The sequence below is a fragment of the Oryctolagus cuniculus genome, chromosome 1 (genome assembly GCF_964237555.1).
Source record: "Oryctolagus cuniculus chromosome 1, mOryCun1.1, whole genome shotgun sequence".
In the NCBI taxonomy this organism is placed as follows: Eukaryota; Metazoa; Chordata; class Mammalia; order Lagomorpha; family Leporidae; genus Oryctolagus; species Oryctolagus cuniculus.
Genome location: NC_091432.1, coordinates 25,741,974 through 25,767,738, shown reverse-complemented (window position 1 = coordinate 25,767,738; position 25,765 = coordinate 25,741,974). Strand labels below are relative to the sequence as shown.

Genomic DNA, 25,765 nt, shown 5'->3' with positions numbered 1-25,765 from the left:
AATTGTAAAAGGGAAGAGTAGTTTTACTTACTGCTGATAAGACTTCTTACAAAGTATAATTGTATAGTGTTATACATACTTTGTATATGCTTCTCAAATAGTGTTAAAAACATTCAAATCTCAAAAGTTCTATTGGCAGCATTTTAAGAAAGAAAATGACATGAGCCCGTGTATGTTGTGTGAATGCTTCATTCAGTGTCTAAATTTGGGTTCTAATTGACAATGTGCTACATTAATTCTAGAAGATTTCTTTTCTCTCATAGAGCCAGATGTATCTTGTTCTATATCCTGAGAAAGCCTAGGAAGACAACAGAGTCACAGCTGTTTCCTATACAATACAGAGATTTTAGAATTCATATTTCTTAAAGGAATAAGAAAACATTGAAAGTATCTGGGTTTTTGGAAGGTAACTTTTTAGATCCATTTTTAACAGAAGTAGCTGTTGTAAAGAAACAGAATTCTATTGAAATATGCACATGTAATTTGGAAGATTACTTTATGAGACTTGACTCCATGCTACTCTATTTTATGAGACACAGACAAACTGCTGTGACTCCTAACCCAGTCATGCACATATTATGTGGGTCATAATTAATGCTGTCATTTTCTTCCAGGTCCTGATTGAAACTAGTAAGCAGAAACATCAAACAACTGAACTTCTTATTTCAAAACAGTATTGCTTCAGAGCTGCCTTATGGGTTTATAAGCATTCATTTAATTCTTCTACTTATCCAAATATCTTAAATATTATCTAAAAATGATAAGCGACTGGGAACTTTATTTTTACTTTGATCAATATTTAGCTTGGAAATGCTGATAACTTGGGGTCATCTATTTAATTTTTTTCATGTTCCAGTAAATCATATTCTTAAAATGCCTTTCTCCATTTGTTTCCTCCAATGTAAATAAACCTTTCATAGCCCTTATTTTTCAGCATATCTGTACTCAGATCTTTATAGAATTCAGGTAGGTCTCAAATATCCTAAAGTTAACTTTTTAAATTATAAAACCTAAAAGCAATAATTGACTAGCCACAGTTTCTTTCTCTAAACAGTACTGATCACTATCTCATGTTCAAATAATCCATTTCAGGCTTTGGAAAAGGTGATATTTGATTCCAGAATATTTGGAATGAGAAAAAAATTATTAGAGCTAAATTAGGGCTTATGTGTGTGTGCTATGACAGTGCAAATGCATTTGGACATGTTTCAAAGAGTTTGAGAGACAAAATTCACAGTCAAATGTGGAAGAATAAAATTCCATGTAGAAAAAAATACTAGAGGATCTTCTCTGTAAAGTAACTTTGATGTTTCTTTGGTGCAAACACTATACTCTTGGTAGGAAATAGGCAAGCCACATACACACACTCAAATTTCACTGAGTTACTTAATTTGTTTAGTTGTACATCACATATATTTGATGCACATATTTCAGAGTACTGACACCCAGATTCCTTTGGAATGAATAAAAAGAGGAATGGACATAGCAATGTGTTTTGCTGTGAGAATGTATCTGATATTTGAGCAGTCACAAGGGCTTTCTGTTGAATCAAGTAAATCCACAATGTGTGAAGCTCTCTAGAACATCAAGGAAGCTTCTGTAATGAAGAACTGAGGGAAATGTGCGTTATGCAGAGCAAATCCAGACACACTGCAAACCAGAAGACATCTAGAATTTATTTTCATTTCTTCTGTCCTTTATTTATGGCACCTCTCTTCATCCCCAAAACCTGCAATGAGGACCTTCTGTTAAAAGATTCTAAATTTACTCTGTAGGTCAAGTTTGGCTTATTTAAATCTCCCATTTCTCTCTCTCTCTTTTTTTTCTCCTATTCATTAGCATTATAATAGCCTCCTGGGAATGAATCACGTGCCTCAAATTCTAACTTAACATTCTTCTTGTAAGTTCACCCTCTATTTTATTTGGCAGAATGTGCCTCATTGCTCAGCCACCCCTCATGGGCAAGGGTAATTGCATAGCAGGACTATCCCGATAATAATTATAGGCTCAAAATGAAAGAAAAGTTCTGAGTCAGCAAAGACAGAGCTTGGCGAGCACAAACCAATAGCGAAGGCAGCCTCCTTTGCCTTCTTGATTTATACCATCTTCTTTGGACTAGCTCTTGCTTACCGTCATAGTTTTTCCTTGCTAGGTTTTTTTTTTTTTTTTTTTTTTTTTTTTTTTTTTTTTTTTTTTTTCTGTGTGGGAATGATGTGCAGGTTGGTAATACAGTCTTAAGTGTATTCAATACTGAATATCCTGACAAATAATAGACAGTGTGTGTTTTCCTTTTTCTGAGTTCTCCACAGTAAAAACAAATGTGATTTATGTTCCTAACAAAAGGAAGTAGGAAATGGGGAAGGACAAAGCCAGATTATCAGTGATCAAAAACAGAAGCCAGATTTTGTGTGCTCTCATTCACCTGCTATCCCTTGATCCCATTTATCTGGACTACTTTCCTAGTAACGATTGGTTTTTCACACTTTGAGACCACAAACCCCTGTTGTAAGGTCCAACCTGCAGAATGAAACGTGAGTATTGAAATTGTTCACACATTAGGAACTGACATTTTCTTCAGCTTGGTAATTTTTGTTTTGTGATGGAGCTGGTACATTTCAAGGCCTGCAGACAGGTGTGTATATATTCACTTTGCTTTACATAGATAAAGGATAGAAGGCACACACATAACATATTAAAATATCAGGAGAGTACAGAGGTACAACAACCAACCAGTTCAACTTGGAAGTTAGTGTATGTTGTCTTACCTAAAATTTCTCCATTCTTCATGAAGTATCTTTAATGATTATCAGTGTATAAGCATTACTATCTCCTTATATAATCCAAACTTCAGAGTAAATCTATACCCTACTTCCTTAAGGCTCTGCATTTGGAAGCAGATAATCAACTCTATCAGAAGAAATGTAGAAGAAACCATGAAATCAGGTGGTTTCTGTAACAACAAGAACCTGATATTTTGAAATTTCACAGTCCCAATTCATAGCCTTCCACCTAACAGCAAAATTAGAGCTGGTACCAGGTAATAAATTGAGAATATCTCTTTAATCATTTTTCATATATACTGGGAATGATCCAAGGGCATGAACTGAGTCTTGTCAATTGTACACTCAGAAAACTAAAATCAGAATTTAGCACATAGTAAGTCTTTCATAATTATTGTTGAATTGAACCAAATTTCCTAACACTAAGAACCAACCATTCTTTTTCAACCCTAGATAGTTTAGAATACTTTCACCTTTTTAGTTATAGTTCCTCTAGGCAATGGAAAATTATAATGAAACTTTCTTCCAAATGGAACTGAATTTACTTCATAATCATTATTTTAGAATCTGAGCATTCTACAAAGGGTAACCCTGGTGAGAATGAAAAAATACCACAGCATCCTTGAATATAAATCCAAAACTCAAATCAGCTAGTCAAACAGGACCCTATAGACAGTGATGTTATGATGAAAGAATACTGTAGTATTTTCTTTCTTAGAAAGTAGGAAATTTAATTACCTTCAATTTTCTCACATGTAAGCCATACTACAAATGAATTGTGTCCAGGTACAGAAAAACCAACAATATTTTATTTATAATCTTATCTTTAGCTTTTGAACTACAAATTCTGGTTCTAGAGCTTTTTAAAAGTCATGGGATTTATAGATGCTCATATGTAAATTAATCTGTTGTCTGCTTACTTTTTTTTTACTTTTCCATAGAATGGTCTTCCTCATAAATACAGAACAGGTCATTACATGAAAATATAAGATCTTGCATTTTTCTCCTCATTCTCTCTTAAAAATCTATTTCTAATATCGCATTCCCCATTGGACTATTTTATAAAGGCATGAGGGAAAAAGAAAAAAAAAGAAAGGTGAGGGAGAGAAAATAGACTGGATCTCACCACTGGAATTCACCATAAAAATCTCAAAGTGTAACATAATTCTTACAAAATTTCCTAGACCAGTTCTTTAGGGAATTGAGATCTATGAAAAATATGGCAATCAGGGAAAGGAGGGATGAGATGTGGGAAAATAGTAAATAAGTGCAGCAAAAACAGGTTCTGAGGAATACACATAATTTTGTCTGCTTTAGATCACAATAGAATTTTTAATAAATAAATTTCTTTTCTTTTTTGTTTTTTTGTAAAGACACTTTTTTGAAACAGTAGATTTAGCCCAGTCATTTGTGTCATTTTTAATAAACTGTCTTTTTGATTGTTTGTTTTCTGTAACTCTGTAATAAATGTTTTAGATCTGAGTCTCTTGTACATTGTCTTTAGAGTTCATTCGGATCAATAACGGTTCATGCACTGAACTGTGTATTGAATTTATTGTGTTAACTGTTGTTGTGTGGTTGAAGGGAGATTTGTAAGAGTTATAGTGATTTAAGTGCTCATGCTCAATAGCAGGCATGGGCAGGTGGCTCTCCATGGGTGTGTCCCCTGTAATCTCATCATCCACATTGATGATTTCAACAGTCCTTGTTGGAGCATGATGATTTTGCCGATGGTGCTGCTTCCTCATCTTGTAGAAAATGACCAACATCACTGCAGCCATGAGTGTTATGGCCACAAAACACCCAATGATGATTTTAGTAGTCTTCATGACTTCATCAATTCCTGGAATCCCACTGTTTATATCAGTCACTGGGATGGTGAATGTCTTTTCTGTCGACCTTGTGCTCTGTGGCGTGAGAGAAGTGGTCACATTGGTGGTTTCCCAATCAATCACTGGAGTGGGGCCCACATTGTTATCTGTGGTCCGTGCCTCATCCTGAGAAGGTTCCATAGTCTCTACTGTGACAGTTGAAAAGTAAGAGAAGGGAGTAGTGGTCGCTGCAGTAACATTCAGAGTGGCTGAAGCAGTAGTGTTTCCAACAGAATTACTCACCATACACGTGTACATGCCTGTATCTTGCACTGTTACATTCGTAAAATTTAACGTACCATCACTGAGCACAGCTATCCGCACTTTATATGCCCCATGTGTCATGACTGTTCCATTTGGAGTAATCCAAGATACAGACGTCAGGGACGTGGAGGCCCGACATTTCAGCTCAGCTGCCATGCCTTCAGTGACATTGAGGTCTGCAGGGGGCTCCACAATCACAGGAGCATAGCATGTGAAGTAATTCTGGTCTAGTTCCCCAATGTACCTCCCTTTCAGATTGGGAGGAGTGTTACACCGGGCACAACAAGCTGTGTTGGAGGGAGCCATGTCTTTTATCCACCAGCTGAGCCACAGTATGTCACAGTTACAGTTCCAAGGGTTGTGATGTAAGTGTATCCGCTCTAGATGATGCAACGGTGTAAAGAGGTCATGAGGCAGTAATGTTAGATTGTTGTGTGCCAGGTTGATCTCTACTAGTGACTGAAGGTTATCAAAGGCATTCCGTTCAATCACTTGAATCTGGGACTGTATCATCCACAGTTTTTGAAGGTGCATCAATCCCTGGAAAGAGCCAGGCCTGATGGCAGACAAATGATTCCCAGAAAGATCTAGCTCATCTAGTTTTATGAGCGGTGTGAGGTTAGGGATTTCCCGAAGGTTGCACATGGCAAGGTTCAAATATCTCAAGTTGGACAGACCTTCAAAGGCACCTTCTGAGATGTATGAAAGCCTTTTTAATTCCCCTAAGTCTAGTCGGCGCAAAGAAGGTATTCTGTTAAAAGCATAAGAAGGGATGCTTTCAATGGGGTTGTTTCTCAACCAAAGCTCCTTCAGTTTAGACAAATATACAAAAGCTCCATTTGGGATGGTGGTAAGACGATTGTCGAAGAGTTCCAGAGTGTTGAGGTTCGCCAGACCATTGAAGGCCCCAATTTCAATGGTTCTAATGTGGTTTCTGCTCAACTGTAGAATTTCTAGGTGCCTCAAGTGCTTGAAGCTATTCACTTTGATGATCTGGATTTGGTTCTCATGGAGGTTCAGCAGTCGTGTGTTGGTGGAAATGCCATCCGGAACCTCGCGAAGGTTTTTCCGAACACAAATTACTTTGCTGAATTGGTTACTGCAGGAGCACACGGAAGGGCAGGTTTGAGCCCGTACAAGACCAGCCACCACGAGAAGTTGAAGAGCCAGCAGCACCACAAGCAGAGGGTCAAATAGGGCCCTGTTAAACCTAGGACCTATCATTATCTGCTGTGGATGTAAGGTCATCTTGTTCAACATTCATAATTTATCTGGTGTTGGTCCTTCTGGAGTTCAGTCTGCAAGACAGGAAGAGCAAGAGAGTATTAGATCTGTTCCAAATGTCTTTCTGGAGTCATGTCAGTGATACAGCATGCCACCTAAAGCCATCACTAGTCAGACTTAGCAAAAGAAAAGCCAAACAAACAAACAAAAAACCCAAATCTTATCTCCTTTACTGAGTCATGTGACCTGTATTTTAGGAAAATGTGTTTGTGGTCCAAATTAGCAGGCTTACACAGCCCACATTCTATCAGACATATAATCACAGAGAAATAGGCTGAAGATCTGAAAGAATCAAATATAGTATTTACAAAACAAATCTACCTAAATGCATAAGAAATATGTGATCGACATGACACTAGCCTCCATGTTCTTAACAGGTTGGAAATGTCCATCAAAGAGAACTTTATGTCTACCAACTAAAAGCTTCTATGCAAAATTAATAATGGCTGATATTTTACTGAGAGTTGTTCTATGTGCCAGGAACCATAGATTATCAGCTTCAAAAACAATTCTATTTGAATGGCTGCAAAATTTGCATATTCCAGTGTAAAATTAAAGTGTGGAGTGCTTGTTAAAGAATTATTAACAATTTGAAAATACTGTCAGCAAATCATTATACCAAGTGTGAGTCGTTCTAAACATGGAATCTTTTACAACTGCCCAGGTTGCATGCATATGAAGCAGACCATGACACTTTCTAATTTTCACAGCACTCCTTTGAGGTAGGAAATCTCATTGTCTCCATTTATAAAATGAAGATATGTAATTATGGAGTTACTATATAAGAAATCACATGACTGAAAAGTACAGAACCAAGGCTTAGATGTTCATCAGATTGATCCAACAGCATGCAATCTCAAACATTCCATAAAGATGCTACTATGAGAACAAAATCAAATGCAAAAATTTCTAACAATTAGTTTTATTAATTAACCTTACTCTGGGAGTCACTTCACCTATAAACATTGGCAACCTAAATTATAGTACTCTGAGGATGTATGTAAATAGTGACATGCATATATGTACATAAATTTCTAGAGATTCTCATACACCAAAAACTCATTATAATGTATCCAACTGCTACCTATAGACAAGCCATAGAGTAAATGATTTTCTATGAAATAAAATTTTGGTTTTGTGTCTATATCCTAATTAGTTTTAAATCAACTTGTAAGAAAGGAAGTAAACTAACTCTTTCTGCATCTATTTCAGCATAATAGCTTGTGCTAACCATTACATGCTCAACTCAACTTATTTATTAAGGACTGGGTACTTGTGTAATAACTTTTCCCAATTCTCTAAGTAAACAGTGCTTCTTCTATGAAACTCTTGGAAAGGAAAAAAAATAAGAGAGATAGGCTCACCACATTCCAATTCCAACAGGCACTACTTTAGTACCTAGTATGTTTCACCTTGGGCAAGTTACTTATCATTTCCATGGCTCAATCTCCTCTCTTCACTTGAAAAGCTGGAATAATACTATTCATCCCTTGGGGTTATTGGAGGCTAAAATTAGATAATTCAGAAAAAAGACTTAAGGTAATGCCTCTTACATTGTCAGAACTCAATAAATCTTAGGTATTATTGTTATTTCTTTTTTGTTAGCCATATATCTTGCCAAATACTGGACATATAAAGATAGAAATATAGTCCTTACTCCTGCGAGAATCCTAATTCACTGGATGAGACAGCTAGACAAAACGATGAAGTACAATAATATATGTTCATTTCTATGAGACAAGATAATATAGGCACAAGAGCACTAATGTCACAGAAATTTAATCTCTGCTGGGAAATCAGGTAGTTTTCAATGACAAGGGTCATTTGATTTTGTAGACATTGGTGAAGGATAGAAAGAAGAGGATTTAAGCAGAAGGAGCATCCTGAGCTAAGACAAAGACTGATGAAAAATGCTGGCATATTTAGGGAACAGTAAATGTTCCCTATAACAAAAGAATTGATAGCCTGAGGAAGAGAGTCCGAAAGAAATGTGGAATGTGATTGGGTCTAGACTTGTAAGAACTGGTTGTGTCAAACTTAAGAGTCACATTTTATACTGCAGGTTATATTTTGGTTTTTGAATGGAATGTTATCAGATTTGATTTGAATAATTATAATGTTGGGCTAATATGGGAGGAGGGGTTGGAAGAAACTAGAGACAAGGGGAACAATTAGGATTATCTTCCAGTTGTTGTAACTAAGTCTTGGAGAGAAGTCTATAGTAGAGAAGTACAGTTTAATTACTCTCACCTCCATGCCCACCACTCAAGGGCTTGACAAGGAAGGACTGACTCCACTTTAGTAATACTCCTACTATGGGTGAGATGTAACCCAATGTATATTAGCATTTATGAGAAGCTGCGTTCATATAGCATACACAAGGTGGAGAAGACGATCTTTTCCAATAATAGGAGATATCCTCACAAGGAAAAGAAACTGTTATAATCAATCCTTAGATATACACCCACATTCACACCATCACTGAAAAGGACCTTAGTCTTAAGATGACAAGGTTGCTTTCTGGTTTCCAAGACTTGCTTTTGCCTCATTCCCCATGGCAGCAAATTAAACTTGAGCATTAGGTTCTGTGTTGGTATTTATATTACAGCCTTCTGAAGCCAACCAACTAGCTTCCTTTCTCAGGAAAGCTGTAGCTCTAGGTTGATTTTTCACACCATAACTACTGAGACCATTTTACCCTGTGTCTGTTTACTCCAGGCACCCGTAAACTCTGCAAGGATACAGGCCATGTGTGATGGCCCATTCTTAGCCTATTGCCAACACAGTTCCTGACCTACCATAAGCACTAAACAAAATGACTTGATAATTTGAAAAACAATTAATATCTAATTACAACTCTTTGCATATATGTAGTGATTATGTTGTAATGTAAGCATGACTTTTTAAATTTTCTTATGTCTTGTCTTCTGGAGCCTTGATGATGCTGGAAACATTGCCCCTCCTAGGAGTAGGCAATTCCTAAAGAGAATAAAGGACTTGCTTACAAACATGACATTGATATACTAACCATTGAGTCCAAATCTCACATTCAAGCCCCATTTTATCAGGTCCTCACAGAATAATTAAGATAACCCTTCTCTAATCATTCCTTGTCCAGGTATCAGGAATCAAGAAGCAGTGCCTATGTCACAGAGTTTGCTGAAATTATTTATTTAATCTATCCTACACCTTCTTACTTTGCCTTCCCTCAATAAAGCACATTAAAAGTTCTTGTCCACATTTTCAATACAAATTTAACTTAATTTCCAGTGATCATAGTCATTAAACATTTTTCATTTGTGTAATTTAAATGTAGTTTCACATATGCCTTCCCTCCCTATAACACATTCTTCCTTAGTTATTGGTTATAAAAAAGTAATCTGTAAAATTACTGGCATGTAAGTCAATGAATGGTTTTAGGACTGAGGTCTCAGTACGTTGATCCTTCCTAACTCCTCTCATCGTATGGCCCCCAACATTCTTCAGACTTCTGGGGTCTCCAACAACACAGGTTGAAAAAAAACTAGATGACTGGAAATATCACAGAAGGAAAGAAAATGTCTATATTCTGCCATTTGCTACTTTTTCTCTTTAAAATAATGCCAGGTGGTCAATATAGAAAACTATGATATGAGATTGCCTGAGTTGATCTCCCTACTTGAGCTTCCATGAAGCTCAAATTTGATCAAGTTACATCGATTCTCTGTACTTTACTTTCTTCATCTGATAAAGGAAAACAGCAGGCTCTTTGAAGTTTGTTAGGAATGTCATGTAATGAAAGGTAAGTTCAAAAAGTTTACAGAAAATACATGGTTTTTCACAATATGTAATTTCCAAAAAGTCTTTGAAGACCTCTCTTATTTTGCACCAAAATAAACATTTTAATTTCATTTTCCATGAACTGTTTGAAGTACCCTTGAAAACATAAGGTTACTGGTTATTTCTTAAGAAATACAATATTTAGAAAATATTAAAAATCAAGTGATGGAACACTAAGTTTCTGCCTTTTTTATAGGAGAAGAACAAATAATATATGTTGTTCAAAGTTGTGGTAAGGCTTAACTGGCATGATGAAGTATTATACTCAGTAAAACATGCAAATATGACATATTATGATTTTTTGCAAAGTATATGTGTCCCTCCTTTTTCAATTCTCAGGCCTCATTTTGTTTTCTATTTCTTGCTTACCTCAAGGTCTTTGTGCCACTGCAATTAACGAGATTTCCTATAAATCAGTCATAAGTAATATTTTATGAATTATAGCCTGTTCAAAGCTAATTTATAACAGCAAATAATATTTGGTACATTCACTGAATCAAATACACTACTATTCACAAAAGGTTTTCTACTTTAAAATCTAAATTTTGTTACTCTATCAAAAACATGCTTCCAAATCTCTTTCATAAGATGTTTTTATCACATCAAAAGGAAATCAATTTAAAGGTAGGCACTATCCATTACAATGTCATCTTCTACAGCATTTATCTACAAATGTATTTGTGTGGATTTTGAATTAAACCATGATACTTATATCCTTGTCCCAGAGGATATTCTGACTTTGTCAATAGACCTTTCTTTCATTCTTTTATCCATGCTTCAGTGCTCAGATAACCCAACAAGAGATACAAAAAGCACTATATGCAGAAGACTAAGTCAGTGGGTATGCTTTAATTTGCCTTGTATCATTAAGTCAGGATAGGCTATGTCTACACATCAAATCAACTTCAAAAGAGAGATTTGAGAAATATGAATTTAATCAAAATTATTTTTCTTCCTCCTCCTCCCACAGACATTCACATGTATTCTCTAGAAGTCTCCCTAAACATTAAGAACGCATTCCTTGCTCCTCCAATGTCCTTATTGACATCTCTATCCTCTTTGGGATTCTCCTGCCAAAACAAATGGTTTCATTGATCCTTACAGGAATTTCCTCAAAGACCCATCAACTCTTTTACAGAAAACTTCAATATACGTCTTTGATTTAAAATTCATTGACTCTCCTGCCTTATCTTAACTATTTTCACCAATCTGGCATTGCTGTAGTTCTTATGCAATCCTACTCAAGCTCCTGCATCAGAGCCTTCTTAAAAGAAAGCTTTCAATTGTCAATAACTTCTGATCAATCTTCATTACTCCACTCATAGACACTGCTAAATATTTGCTTGATGACATTCTTCCCTATGAAAATAAGCAATAAATTTAGCTCTTTCTTACCAATAGGATGAATTAGTAATATTTTGTGTTAGCTTTTGACAATACTAAATATGAGTTAATCATTTAAAGATGCTTGAACCTCAAACAGCTGTCCTCCTCCAGCCCCTCCACTCAACACCTTACTTTCTACTCTTTTCAAAGAAAAATTTGTTAGAAAATTCACTCTCAAACTGGAAAAAAAATGAGATGAAGAAAGAAAAGAAGGAAAGGAAAAAGAAAACAAATGAAAAAGGGAAGGGAAGGGAAGGGAAGGGAAGGGAAGGGAAGGGAAGGGAAGGGAAGGGAAGGGAAGGGAAGGGAAGGGAAGGGGGAAGGGGAAGGGGAAGGGGAAGGGGAAGGGGAAGGGGAAGGGGAAGGGGAAGGGAGGGGAAGGGGAAGGGGAAGGGGAAGGGAAGGGAAGGGAAGGGAAGGGGAAGGGAAGGGAGAGGAGGAGAGGGGAGGGGAGGGGGAGAAAGGAAAATACAGTATTATCTGCTTTGGTAAAGGCTGGCCCAGGACTGATGGGTGGACAGAATTTGATTTAAACTAGGAATAAGCAATCTTTGTCTGTAAAGGGCTGTATAGTAAATACTTCCGCCTTTACTGTATGGTCTCCTGCTGCAGCTATTCAGTTTTGCCATGAGCTGTGCTACCTGAAAGTGTGGGCATTGAATGTGAATTTCATCTAATTGTCACAAGTCTCTCCCACCATTTAAAAGCTGAAAAAAATTCTTACCTTTGAGGCACACAAAAACAGATGACTGAGGACTTGCAGGCTACAGTGTGCTGGGTGTTTGTCTAAACAAATGCTGGTATTTCCATTTCAATTGCCAAAGACTAAAAAAGTTTGGCCATGTGATATAACTTGGCCAATGATATATGAGGCATCGGCTGAGGGGGATGGAGAAGCTTTTTCTCCCTCAAATGAGAAGAAAAACATGAGAAAGAAGTAATTGTTTATTCTCTTTCTGGATGTTGTTGAGGATGTGAGATGCCTTGGGCTATGCAGACATCCTGTGGCAAAGAAGAGAGGCAGCCTGAGGACAAAGCTGATGGAGAAATGAGGGAAATATGGAAATAATTTAGATTCTTGGTGTTTGTAATAAACAGTTCAGTTAATGAGCCCTGCATCTGCCCCTGCCCTGGTCTATTTATTATGTAAAAATAATCAATTATTTATAGAATGAAGAGTTAATTTATTTTTTCTGGTGATATGCAGTAAAACATCTGATACATTTATATATTATATATATATATATATATATATATATATATCACAAGGAGAACATTGAAGAATAGAAAAGACAGAACAAAATGCTGATTTCTCATGTCATTATAAACTCAGGACCTTCTTCAGCTAAGGAAACACGATTTACTTAGGAGAAATATCCTAAAGCTTGTGTACACCTTGCCAAGAAGGCATTTCACTGCAACATCACTTATATGGATATCTTTTTGGGTCTTAAAAAATGCTGGTATATACAGCAAAAAGGAAAAACAACAGAATAAATAACACTATTACCGAAGAAAGCTCACATCTTCAAGTCAAGTCCATTTTTCCAAAATATCCTAATATTGATAATTTTCCCCCATTTTAAATCCAATATTGCAAATCTATTGAGCTTTCTCTAACCCTTCTTCAGGAGTATGTAGTTCTGTAGATTTTTCAAGGAAAACAAAACTTTGGGAAATATGCCCAGAACTGACCCTCAGGTAAATGTAATGGAAATGCCACAACATTTAAATGGCTGTAACCCAGGGATTCAGCTTGTAAAGTCAACAGGTATCTGACTTTGCAATGTTTTTTAGAAATTGTTGGAATTTTAGAAAACTGAGATTTAAGGGGCAAAAATACCTGGCTCTTTACATTCAGTTTTCTGGAAAATTAATCTGGCTTACATTAAAGAATAGATGTTCAGTGTTTATAAGTGACAACATAAAAATATCATCAGAAGAGATGAGGCATTATCTAAAAAAACTATGTATTAAAATAAATAATATAACATGTGGTATGATGAACATTAGAGCTGTTCTGGAGAGTATAATAAGCATTATTAAAATATTATATTGTTATATTTTCTAAAACTTTATAATCTTGCTGGAAATGTAAAACAAATATCCTCTTACCACTTTGCCATATGAATTATAGACACATGTAAATTTTAATTGTGCATATGTACATGTAAGTACTAATGCTAATAAGTATATATATATATGTACATTTAAGTATATAAGTATAATGCTGTCAGAAATCAATGTAGGCATAGTTAATCATGAATTTCTAAGAAAAAGATTTGGGTCTTTAAAGGGATATTGGTTTTCATACAGGAAGGGAGGAAGGGTTATGGACAAGGAGGTAATCAATTATTCATAAAAGCAGAGAAAGGGTAGGTGTTTTGCCTAGTAAACACCAATGAAGGCTCCCAGGTCCCTTTATCAGCTTTGGCTCTTGACTCCATTTCCTGATAATGCAGACCTTGGGAGTCAGTGATGATGGCTCAAGTAATTCTGTCCCTACACCCTTGTGGGAGACCTGGATTGAGATCCCAGCTCCTGGTTTTGAATTGACTGAGTCTTAGTTATTGTAGGCATTTGGAGAATGAGCCAGATAGGTGTGTGTGTGTGTGTGTTTGTTTCTTTCTTTCTCTCTCTCTCTCTCTCTCTCTCTCATCCTTTCAAATTAAAAAATAAAAACACAGAAGAGTAGGAACACAAAAAAAATGAATAAAAGGGATAGTGGGCTTTTCTCATATAATTTAGACAGCAAAATTTTCCCAACTGGGGATCACTGCATGCCTGGTAGAAGAGTTTGGATTTGCTTCAATAAAGAGATTTAGGAAGAAACTTAAAGCTCTTAAGCAGAGAAGAGAATTGAGATCATCGTTTTAGAAAGTTTCTACTCTTAAACATAAAAATTAGTGAGAGAAAAATGGTTGATGAAAATATAAGTGACTTTAATAATTAGCATCCCTTTAATTTCTTTAAAATGAAACGGAAGTGATTTCTAATCTGATTATCTGATTGCTGAAACATGTACATGTTCACATTAATCTGCTCTACTTACAATCCTGTAGAACATGAAATACCAGTGAGCAGAAAATCAACTTTCACATACGGTTACATTGAAAAGATACTAGTGGGGGTCAGGGTTGTGGCTCAGAGGGCTAAGCCACTACTTGCAATGCTGTTATCCCATACAGGCAACAGTACAAGTCCTGGATGATCCACTTCTGATCCAAAATGTGCCTGGGAAAGCAGCAGAAGATGGCCTAAGTACTTGCGTCCCTGCCACCCACAAGGAAGACACGGATGAAGCTCCTGATTCCTGGCTTTGACCTGGCACAGCTATGGCCCTTGTGACCATTAGGGGAATAAACCAATGGATGGAAGATTCTCTCTCTCTCTCTCTCTCTCTCTCTCTCTCTCTTTCTCTCTCTCTCTCTCTCTCTCTGTATCTCCCTGTCTCTCTGTAACTCTGCCTTTCAAATAAGAGAAATAAATCTTTTTAAAAAATGTGTGTACAAAAGGAACAGTTAGCATTTTGGAAATTATGATCCACAACTCAGGAAGGAAGCATCTCTGACTTCTAGAACTGCTAGTGCATTTGCTGTAAAATGCCCTCAAAGCACAGCTAAACATACACTCAGTTTTCATTCTCTTGCTAACTTGAAACAATAGTAAACCACAGAAAGAATACCCAATCTATGCTATCAACATATAGTAGTACAAAAAGAGATTCAGAGTGAAAAGACCCTTCTTGGAAGCTTGACTTACTAGTACTGACTTTTCAAGCTTTGATAAATTGGCCTTCTCTGAGACACACCTTCCTGAGCAGGAAAGATAACAACAGCACTAAGTAGACATCAGTGAGGTAGCCGTATACCACCTGCAGTGCTGGCATCACATATGGGAGCTGCTTGGAGACCCAGCTGCTCCACTTCCGATCTAGCTGTTTGCTGTGGCCTGGGAGGGCAGTAGAAGACGGCCCAAGTGCTTGGGCCCCTGGACGCATATGGGAGGCTCATTAGAAGCTCCTGGCTCCTGGATTCAGATGGGTGCAGCTCCGGCCACTGCAGCAATTTGAGGAGTGAACCAGAGTATGGAATACCTCTCTCTCTCTCTCTCTCTCTCTCTCTTATAAATAAATAAATATTTAAAATAAATAAGTAGACATTGGTGAGGACAGTTTGAACTAAACGAGATACCGTAAATTGAAAGCAAGTACCTTAATCTGACTATGTGCTCCCATAAATGCCACCACAGGTCCAGTGGCTCAATGCAGAAATGTGAAACTCTCTCTTGACTTTTCTGTTACTTTCTTTTTTTTAACATTCACCACGCTATCCTTCTGACCTTCTTCAAAAAACATACTTTGGATACATACACATTATCTCCTTGATCCTTTCTAGACCAAGTCATCTTCATTCCTATCTTGGACCAATGACATATCCTGTTACCAGTTTATTTACTTTTGCAATTTCCTTACAACAATTAATTGTTCATAGACCATTCAGTGCAAATTTTTTTAGCTTATTTATGTATGTTTTTCATTTAGTAAATATAAATTTCCAAAGTAAAGTTTATGGATTACAGTGGCTCCCCCCCCCCATAATTTCCCTCCCACTCGCACCCCTCCCATCTCCCACTCCCTCTCCCATTCCATTCACATCAAGATTAATTTTCAATTCTCTTTAAATACAGAAGATCGATTTAGTATATATTAAGTAAATATTTCATCAGTTTGCACTCACACAGAAACACAAAGTGTAAAGTACTATTTCAGTACTAGTTATAGCACTACTTCACATTGGACAACAATTTAAGGACAGATCCCACATGAGAAGTAAGTACACAGTGACTCCTGTTGTTGACTTAACAATTTGACACTCTTGTTTATGGCGTCAGTAATTAACCTAGGCTGTAGTCCTGAGTTGCCAAGGCTATGGAAGCCTTTTGAGTTCGCTGACTTCCATCTTATTCCGACAGGGATATAGTCAAAGTGGAAGTTCGCTCCTCCCTTCAGAGAAAGGCACCTCCTTCTTTGATGGCCCCTTATTTCCATTGGATCTCACTCACATAGATCTTTCATTTAGGTCTGTTTTTTTTTTTTTTTTCCAGAGTGGCTTTCCATGTTTCAAATACTCTCATGGGCTCTTCAGCCAGATATGAATGCCTTAAGGGCTGATTCTGAGGCCAGAGTGCTATTTAGGACATCCATCATTCTATGAGTCTGCTGTGTATCCCACTTCCCATGATGGATCGTTCTCTCCCTTTTTGATTCTATCAGTTAGTTTTAGCAGACACTACTCTTGTTTGTGTGATCCCTTTGAATCTTAGACCTATCAGAGTGATCAATAGTGAACTGAAATTGATCACTTGGACTATTGAGATGGCATTGGTACATGCCACCTTGATGGGACTGTATTGGAATCCCCTGGCATGTTTCTAACTCTACCATTTGGGGCAAGTCAGCTTGAGCATGTCCCAAATTGCACATCTCTTCCCTCTCTTATTCCCACTCTTATATTTAACAGGGATCAATTCTCAGTTAAAATTTAAACACCTAAGAATAATTGTGTGTTAATTACAAAGTTCAACCAATAGTACTAGAACAAAACAAAGAAAAAATACTAAAATGGATAAAGTATTACATTGTACATCAACAGCACAAGAGCTGATCAAGTCATTGTTTCTCATAATGTCCATTTCAATTCAAGAGGTTTCCCCTTTGGTGCTCAGTTAGTTGTCGCCGATCAGGGAGAACATATGATATTTGTCCCTTTGGGACTGGCTTAATTCACTCAGCATGTTTTCCAGATTCCTCCATCTTGTTGCAAATGACAGGATTTCATTGTTTTCTACTGCTGTATAGCATTCTATAGAGTACATGTCCCATAATTCCTTTATCCGGTCTACTGTTGATGGGCATTTGTGCTGGTTCCAGGTCTTAGCTATTGTGAATTGAGCTGCAATAAACATTATTGTGCAGACAGCTTTTTTGTTTCCTAATTTATTTTCCTTTGGGTAAATTCCAAGGAGTGGGATGGCTGGGTTGAATGGTCATGTTATATTCAGGTTTCTGAGGAATCTCCAGACTGACTTCCATAGTGGCTTAAGCAGTTTGCATTCCCACCAACAGTGGGTTACTGTCCCTTTTTCCCCACATCCTCTCCAGCATCTGTTGTTGGTAGATTTCTGTATGTGAGCCATTCTAACCGGGGTGAGGTGAAACCTCATTGTGGTTTTGATTTGCATTTCCCTGATTGCTAGTGATCCTGAACATTTTTCATTGTCTGTTGGCCATTTGTATTTCCTCTTTTGAAAAATGTCTATTGAGGTTCTTGGCACATCTCTCAAGTGGGTTGTTTGTTTTGATGTTGTCGAGTTTCTTGATTTCTTTGTAGATTCTGGTTATTAGCCCTTTATCTGTTGCATAGTTTGCAAATATTTTTTCCTATTCTGTCGGTTGCCTCTTCACTCTCCTGATTGTTTCTTTTGCAGTACAGAAACTTCTCAATCTGATGCAATCCTAATAGTTAATTTTGGCTTTGACTGCTTGCGCCTCCAGGGTTTCTCTAGGAAGTCTTTGCCGGTACCTATATCCAGCAGGGTTTCTCCAATGTTCTCTAATAATTTGATGGTGTTGGGTCGTAGATTTAGATCTTTAATCCATGTTGTGTGAATTTTTGTGTAAGATGAAAGGTAGGGGTCTTGCTTCATGATTCTGCACATGGAAATCCAATTTTCCCAGCACTATTTATTGCATAGACTGTCCTTACTCCAGGGATTGGTTTTAGATCCTTGATCAAATATAAGTTGGCTGTAGCTGTTTGGATTGATTTCTGGTGTTTCTATTCTGTTCCATTGGTTTATCCATCTGTTTCTGTACCAGTACCATGCTGTTTTGATTATAACTGCCCTGTAGTATGTCCTGAAATATGGTACTATGAAGCCTCAGGCTTTGTTTTTGTTGTACAAGATTGCTTTAGCTATTCGAGGTCTCCTGTGTCTCCATATAAATTTCAGCACCATTTTTTCCAGATCTGAGAAGAATGTCTTCGGTATTTTGATTGGTATTGCATTGAATCTATAAATTGCTTTTGGGAGAATGGTCATTTTGATGATATTGATTCTTCCAATCCATGAGCATGGAAGATTTTTCCATGTTTTGGTATCCTCTTCTATTTCTTTTTTAGGATTTTGTAACTCTCATCGTACAGATCTTTAACGTCCTTGGTTAAGTTTATTCCAAGGTATTTGATTGTTTTTGTAGCTATTGTGAATGGGATTGATCTTAGAAGTTCTTCCTCAGCCATGGCATTGTCTGTGTATACAAAGGCTGTTGATTTTTGTGCATTGATTTTATATCCTGCCACTTTGCCAAACTCTTCTATGAGTTCCAATAGTCTCTTAGTAGAGTTCTTTGGGTCCCCTAAATAATCATGTCATCTGCAAAGAGGGATAGTTTGAGTTCTTCCTTCCCAATTTGTATCCCTTTAATTTCTTTTTCTTGCCTAATAGCTCTTGCTAAAACTTCCAGAACTATATTGAATAGCAATGGTGAGAGTGGGCATCCCTGTCTGGTACCAGATCTCAGTGGAAATGCTTCCAACTTTTCCCCATTCAATAGGATGGTGGCAGTGGGTTTTTCATAGATTGCTTTGATTGTATTGAGGAATGTTCCTTCCATACCCAGTTTGCTTAGAGTTTTAACCATGAAAGGGTGTTGTATTTATCAAATACATTCTCTGCGTCTATTGAGATAATCATATGGTTTTTCTTCTGCAGTCTGTTAATGTGGTATATCACATTGATTGTTTTGTGCACATTGAACCATCCCTGCATGCCAGGGATAAATCCCACTTGGTCTGGGTGGATGATCTTTCTGATGTGTTCTTGCATTCTATTGGCCAGAATTTTATTGAGAATTTGTGCATCTATGTTCATCAGGGATATTAGTCTGTAATTCTCTTTCAATGCTGTATCTTTTTCCAGCTTAGGAATTAAGGTGATGCTGGCTTCATAGAAAGAATTTGGGAGGACTCCCTCTTTTTTGATTGTTCTGAATAGTTTGAGAAGAATTGGAGTCAGTTCTTCTTTAAATGTCTGGTAGAATTCAGCAGTGAATCCATCTGGTCCTGGGATTTTCTTTGTTGTAGGGACTTTATTACTGTTGCAATTTCTGTCTCAGTTATGGGTCTGTTTAGGTTTTCTATGTCTTCCTGGTTCAATTTAGGTAGGTTGCATGTGTCCAGGAATCTATCCATTTCTGATAGGTTTCCCTGTTTGCTGGCATACAAGTCCGTGTAGTAATTTCTAATGATTCTTTTTATTTCTGTGGTGTCTATTGTTATGTTTCATTTTTCATCTCTGATTTTATTGATTTGGGTCTTTTCTCTTCTTTTTTTAGTTAGTTGGGCCAATGGGGTGTCAATTTTGTTTATTTTTTCAAAAAACCAGCTCCTCGTTTGGCTGATTTTTTATAATTTTTTTTTGATTCAATACTCTTTATTTCTTTTCTGATTTTAATTATTTAACTTCTCCTACTAGATTTGGGTCTGGTTTGCTGAAGATTTTCTAGATCCTTGAGGTGAATTGAAAGCTCATTTATTTGGTGCCTTTCCAATTTCTTGATGTAGGCACCTATTGATACAAACTTTCCTCTTAACACTGCTTTTACTATATCCCATAAGTTTTGGTATGTTGTGCTGTTATCCTCATTTACTTCCAGAAAGTTTTAGATTTCTCTTTTGATTTCTTCTATGACCCATTGTTCATTCAGGAGCATGTTGTTCAATCTCCATGTGTTTGCATATGATCTAGGGATTCCTGAGTTGCTAATTTCCAACTTCATTCCTTTATGGTCTGAGAAGCTGCATAGTATGATTCTAATTCTTTTGAATTTGCTGAGACTTGCTGTATGGGCCTAGTATGTGGTCAATCCTAGAGAAGGTTCCATGTACTGCTGAGAAGAATGTGAACTCCTTAAGTGTAGGATGAAAAGTTCTGTAGATATCTGTTAGATCCATTTGGGCTATAGTGTCAATTAAATCTGCTGTTTCCTTGTTGATCTTCTGTCCTGTTGATCTGTCTATTTCTGAGAGTAGAGTATTGAAGTCCCCCAGTACTATTGTATTGGGGTCTAAGTCTCCCTTTAAGTCCCTTAACAAAACTTTTAAATAAACCAGTGCCCTGTAATTAGGTGCATATACATTGATAATCATTATATCTTCCTGTTGAATTGATCCATTAATCATTATATAGTGCCCCTCTTTGTATCTCTTAAGAGTTTTTATGGTAAAGTTTATGTTGTCCAATATTAAGATGGCTACGCCTGTTCTTTTTTCATTTCTGTTGGCATGGTATATCTTTTTCCAGCCTTTCACTTTCAGTCTGTATGCATCTTTGTTGGAAAGATGTGTTTCTTATAAGCAACAAATAGATGGGTTTTGTTCCTTAACCCAGTCAGCCAATCTTTGTCTTTTAACTGGACAATTCAGGCCATTAACGTTCAATGTGACTATTGATAAGTAGTAGCTTTGCCCTGCTATTTGCTAAAGATATTTTCTAATTTATGCTTTGAATTCCCTGTGATCTTTTGCTGTGAGGTTTCCTTCCTTTACCTTCTTTCATACTGATGACCGTGTTTCTGTGTTTCTGTCTGTAACACATCTTTAATAAGCATCTTTTGCAGGGCTAGACGAGTGGCGACAAATTCTTTCAATTTCTGTTTGCTGTGAAAGGTCTTTATTTCACCTTCATTCACAAATGAGAGCTTTGCATGATATAATATTCTGGGCTGGCAGTTTTTCTCTCTTAGTACCTGGGCTATTTCTTGCCATTCCCTTCTAGCTTGTACGGTTTCTGATGAGAAGTCTGCTGTGAGTCTAATTGGAGATCCTCTGAGAGTAATCTGACGTTTCTCTCTTGCACATTTTAGGATCTTTTCTTTATGTTTCACTGTGGTGAGTTTGATTACAACGTGTTGTGGTGAGGAACTCTTTTAGTCATGTTTATTGGGGGTTCTATGAGCTTCCTGTTCTAGGATGTCTCTGTCCTTCTCTAAACCGGGGATGTTCTCTCCAAGTATCTCACTAAAAAGGCCTTCTAATCCTTTCTCTCTCTCCATGCCTTCAGGAACTCCTAGAACCCGAATGTTGGATTTTTTAATAGTATCCTGTAGATTCCCAACAATATTTTTTAGATTTCTAATTTCCTCTTCTTTTCTTTGGTTTGATTGTATATTTTCTTGTGCTCTATCTTCTACGTCCAATATTCTCTCTTCTGTTTCACTGACTCTGTTTTTAAGGCTCTCTAATGTGTTTGTCATTTGATCTTTGAGTTCTTCATTTCATTTTGATTTCTCTTCACTACCACACTTTCCTGTTCTACTAGTTTCTGTGTTGCATTTTGATTCCTCCTTAAGATTTCATTTTCTCAAAGGAGATTTTCTATCCTGTCCAGTAAGGAATTCTGTACCTCAAGCATTTGTTTTTGAAAACTTCTAGTTGTTCTTATCATAATTTTTTTTTTATTTTTAACTTTTATTTAATGAATATAAATTTCCAAAGTACAGCTTATGGGTTACAATGACTTCCCCCCCATAACGTCCCTCCCACCCGCAACTCTCCCCTTTCCCACTCCCTCTCCCCTTCCATTCACATCAAGATTCATTTTCGATTCTCTTTATATACAGAAGATCAGTTTAGCACACCTTTAGTAAGGATTTCAACAGTTTGCTCCCACACAGAAACATAAAGTGAAAAATACTGTTTGAGTACCAGTTATAGCATTAAATCTCAATGTACAGCACACTAAGGACAGAGATCCTACATGAGGAGTAAGTGCACAGTGACTCCTCTTGTTGACTTAACAAATTGACACTCTTGTTTATGGCCTCAGTAATCACCCTAGGCTCTTGTCATGAGCTGTCAAGGCTATGGAAGACCCCTGAGTTCACCAACTCTGATCATATTTAGACAAGGCCATGGTCAAAGTGGAAGTTCTCTCCTCCATTTAGAGAAAGGTACCTCCTTCTTTGATGACCCGTTCTTTCCACTGGGATCTCACTCACAGAGATCTTTCATTTAGGTTTTGTTTTTTGTTTTTTGTTTTTTTTTTTTCCCAGAGTGTCTTGGCTTTCTATGCCTGAAATACTCTCGTGGGCTTTTCAGCTGGATCCGCATGCCTTAAGGGCTGATTCTGAGACCAGAGTGCTGTTTAGGACATCTGCCATTCTATGGGTCTGCTGTGTATCTCACTTCCCATGTTGGATTGTTCTCTCCCTTTTTTTATTCTATCAGCTAGTATTTGCAGACACTAGTCTTGTTTATGTGATCCCTTTGGTTCTTATCATAAATTTTTTGAAATCCGGATCTTGCATTTCTTCCATCTCATCATTTTCATAATCTTGGCTTGGGGTGTCTTGTTCATTTGGGAGTGTCATAATGTCTTCCTTGTTCTTGTTTCCTCGGTTTTTGCATTCGTTTCTTGGCATCATGGAGATATCTTTGGATTCTTCTTCCCTCGCTGTGGTGTTTTTTCTTGTCATATATGACTGTATTAAGTGGACTGTCTGCTTTTGATGGAGCCTTAGAGGCTTGAGATGGGTGTGGCCTGAGAGCTCTCTTTGGTTCTTCAGGGTTAAGGGTGTGCCAAAGGTTACACTCCCAGGTTAGGCGTGGTAAATCTCTCTCTGTTTCTTTCTTTCTTTCTTTTTTTTCTTTTTTCTTTCTTTTTTTTTTTTTTTTTTGATTCAAAAGGGAAGTAATTCCTCACAGCTGAATGGAATTGGAGGTAGTTAGCAGGTGAATGATATACCCACAGGAGCCAGAGATCGGAAGCTCTTTCCCAAGGACCACACAGGGAATCTGTCCTGCCCTCAGTGTGGGCTCAAATTCTCCTCCAGTCTCCCACTGGGTTGCCAAGGTTACTGAATTGTAGCATCTCTGGAGAGTACTCACATGAATTCTGTGAGTTCTCTCCCCCACCATCTCTTTTAGAGTATAAATTTGTCTATATTGTTCTTTGATTGAAATATCTCTATTAGCTCCAAACTGCTTTGTGCTACAAGACATGATCTGACCCCTGCCTACCTGTTCCTTCTCCCTTCTCTGTTCAATGCTATTGGCCTTTCTTTGTTCCTTAATTGGTTTGAGCTCATTCCTGCTTCAGGTCCTTTTCCTTGCCATCCAGTACTCTCTTTAAATTCCATAGTTTTTTGAAATTGTTATCTTTATTTTTTATTAATTTATAAAGAACAGATTTCATGAATTTCATAGATATGACTCTAAGAATACAACTATACTTTCTCAGAAAGTTCTTTTTGATCACCCAGGCTAAAGTGGCCCACTGTATTTACAAATTATCATATTCATCTTTCATCAAACTATTTATTGTTATTTGCTGTTTGGCACATACACTCAAGTTACTGTTTTCTTACTGTCTGTCTCACCTCAGTGGAATGCTAATTTCCCCAGAGTAGAAACTAGTTTCAGTAATTCAGAGGTATTCAGCTCAGTTATTCCTCATAAATATTTGCTACATGCATAAACAAATGAATGAGTATTCAAGCAGACAGAAACAGGTTGTAGACAACAAGACTGAAAACTTTGAAGACTCATGTGACATCATATTGAATACTAATTGATCCCAACCACCTTGTAGAGTTCTACTCCTACAATAGAAACTTGATCAATGTCTGGAATGTTTGTCCCATGTGTAGTTATTTTCACAGAAGTTTTTCCTGCAAAGGAGAATTGGGGACAACAAACTAACTCAAAGATCATTTCACTGTGTCCTTGCTCTCTTGGTATGTTTTATGAGGGAAGGTTGAGTAGGGGAGGTTTCCATATGTCTTTCTCTTTTTATCAGTAGCAGCCCTGTTTTATGTTTGACCAAACAATGCCCTCTGCTGTATATATCTAAAATAACAAGATTACCTTAAAATTCCTACTTAAGATGCATACTTTATTTTTATGATTTTCTTCTTCATGTGACACGTTCCTATACTTCAGGATTATGAAAATTTGACTTTCACATTAGGATCTGACCATTCTTATAGCAGAGAACAAGCATTCCTATAGTGAGCAAGTTGAATTACCAGCAAATGCCCTTTAAAATGGAAGAGCCTCTTGACCATCATATTCTTGCTTCAAGGTCTCATTTGAACCATTTATTTAAAAATTCATAGGTGGAAAATTCTAATTCTACCATCACAATTCAAAGCAATAAGATGGAATAGGCAAAGGATTAGGAGAGGCAAAAGCAGTTCCAACCTTGTTCAAGCAAGAAAAATCAGACCCAGAAACACAGTCACTACTTGGCAGTGCTAAAAATAAAATTAATTTGCTTTCTTTCCTGCTTGTTTACACTCTCATGATGCCGGAGAGCTAAGCATACCTGGCATGAGGATTCTGGCTGTTTATTAATCATTTTGCTCATGTTCTCCTTTTGAGGTTGTTTATTTGTGAAAATATGAAATATAGATGATTATAGATGACTGACTTCTTTCTTAAATTAGACGGTGGATTTGGTGTGTTCAAGAGTGTGTTTAGTTTTATGAAAGCTATTTGCTTCAACAAAATGCATAACCAAAGGAAAAACCTTAAAACCTCAAGCTCCAAATTTTGCTTGATATTTCATTTTTCAGGTAATGAAACCAGAATGCCCCAATTGTTAGAAATGTGCCTATTTGGAAAAATGCCTACATTTTCCAGTGCATATTATTTTGAAGTCCACAGCCAAACTACAAGTGAAAAATTCATTTCTTTTCCCCTCCTTTTGTTTTTTTCTTTTGTCTCAGTTTCAATGGCCAATCAATGATTAATGTATATTTTTCCTTATATCTAAAATTTATATTTGTGTTTCACATGTTTCCCGTGGGATATTTTCAAGGTATAGCAGACTTAGTATAGCAATAATCAAGGACCTAGACTATCACAGTCCAAAAAAACACCAGGAGATCTCCAATACCTACTGAGTAAAGACTAAATTCCTTAATGCCTCTACCCACTGGATGCCAGCATCACCTCCAGTTGTGAAAATATCCAGAATCTCCAGAACCCTCCAACTATGCTCCTGGGAGGCAAAATTGTCCTCTTGAAAACCATAAGCTTCGTGTGACCTCTGAGACACTCCATGATGCTGTGCCAAACTGTTTTCCTGGTCTTACCTACCGGGACTGTTAACACAGCCCAGGTTGCAAATGTTCTCATTCTAGAAATTTACTCCACTTTTCTTTTTCAGAGTGCGGTTCCAGGTTCCTTTAACTGAAACTGTCCAACCCTAATTTTTCCATCAAAATTGCAACAAGTGTCAATTTTAAAATGGCTATCTCAAATTGGCTTTCATATTATTACCAACCAGTATTAA

The 25,765-nt window shown here is 37.0% G+C and overlaps 1 protein-coding gene across 11 annotated transcripts in view; it reads right to left on the bottom strand.

The window, feature by feature from the left end:
- Positions 1 to 3,485: 3,485 nt before the first annotated feature.
- Positions 3,486 to 25,765, bottom strand: part of LRRC4C (leucine rich repeat containing 4C) — a 1,373,254-nt gene continuing 1,350,974 nt past the window's right edge. For 6 of the 11 annotated variants that reach the window (XM_051826000.2, XM_051826012.2, XM_051825996.2 and 3 more), the window contains 2 exons: positions 7,564 to 7,705; positions 3,486 to 6,213 (listed from right to left, as the gene is read on the bottom strand). In XM_051826000.2, the coding sequence (XP_051681960.1) occupies positions 4,253 to 6,175 (1,923 nt within the window). In that variant the 5' untranslated portion in view covers positions 6,176 to 6,213; positions 7,564 to 7,705 and the 3' untranslated portion in view covers positions 3,486 to 4,252. The remainder of the gene's footprint in view (positions 6,214 to 7,563; positions 7,706 to 25,765) is intronic. The other 5 variants (XM_070071448.1, XM_070071450.1, XM_008269875.3 and 2 more) reach the window with 1 other exon arrangement.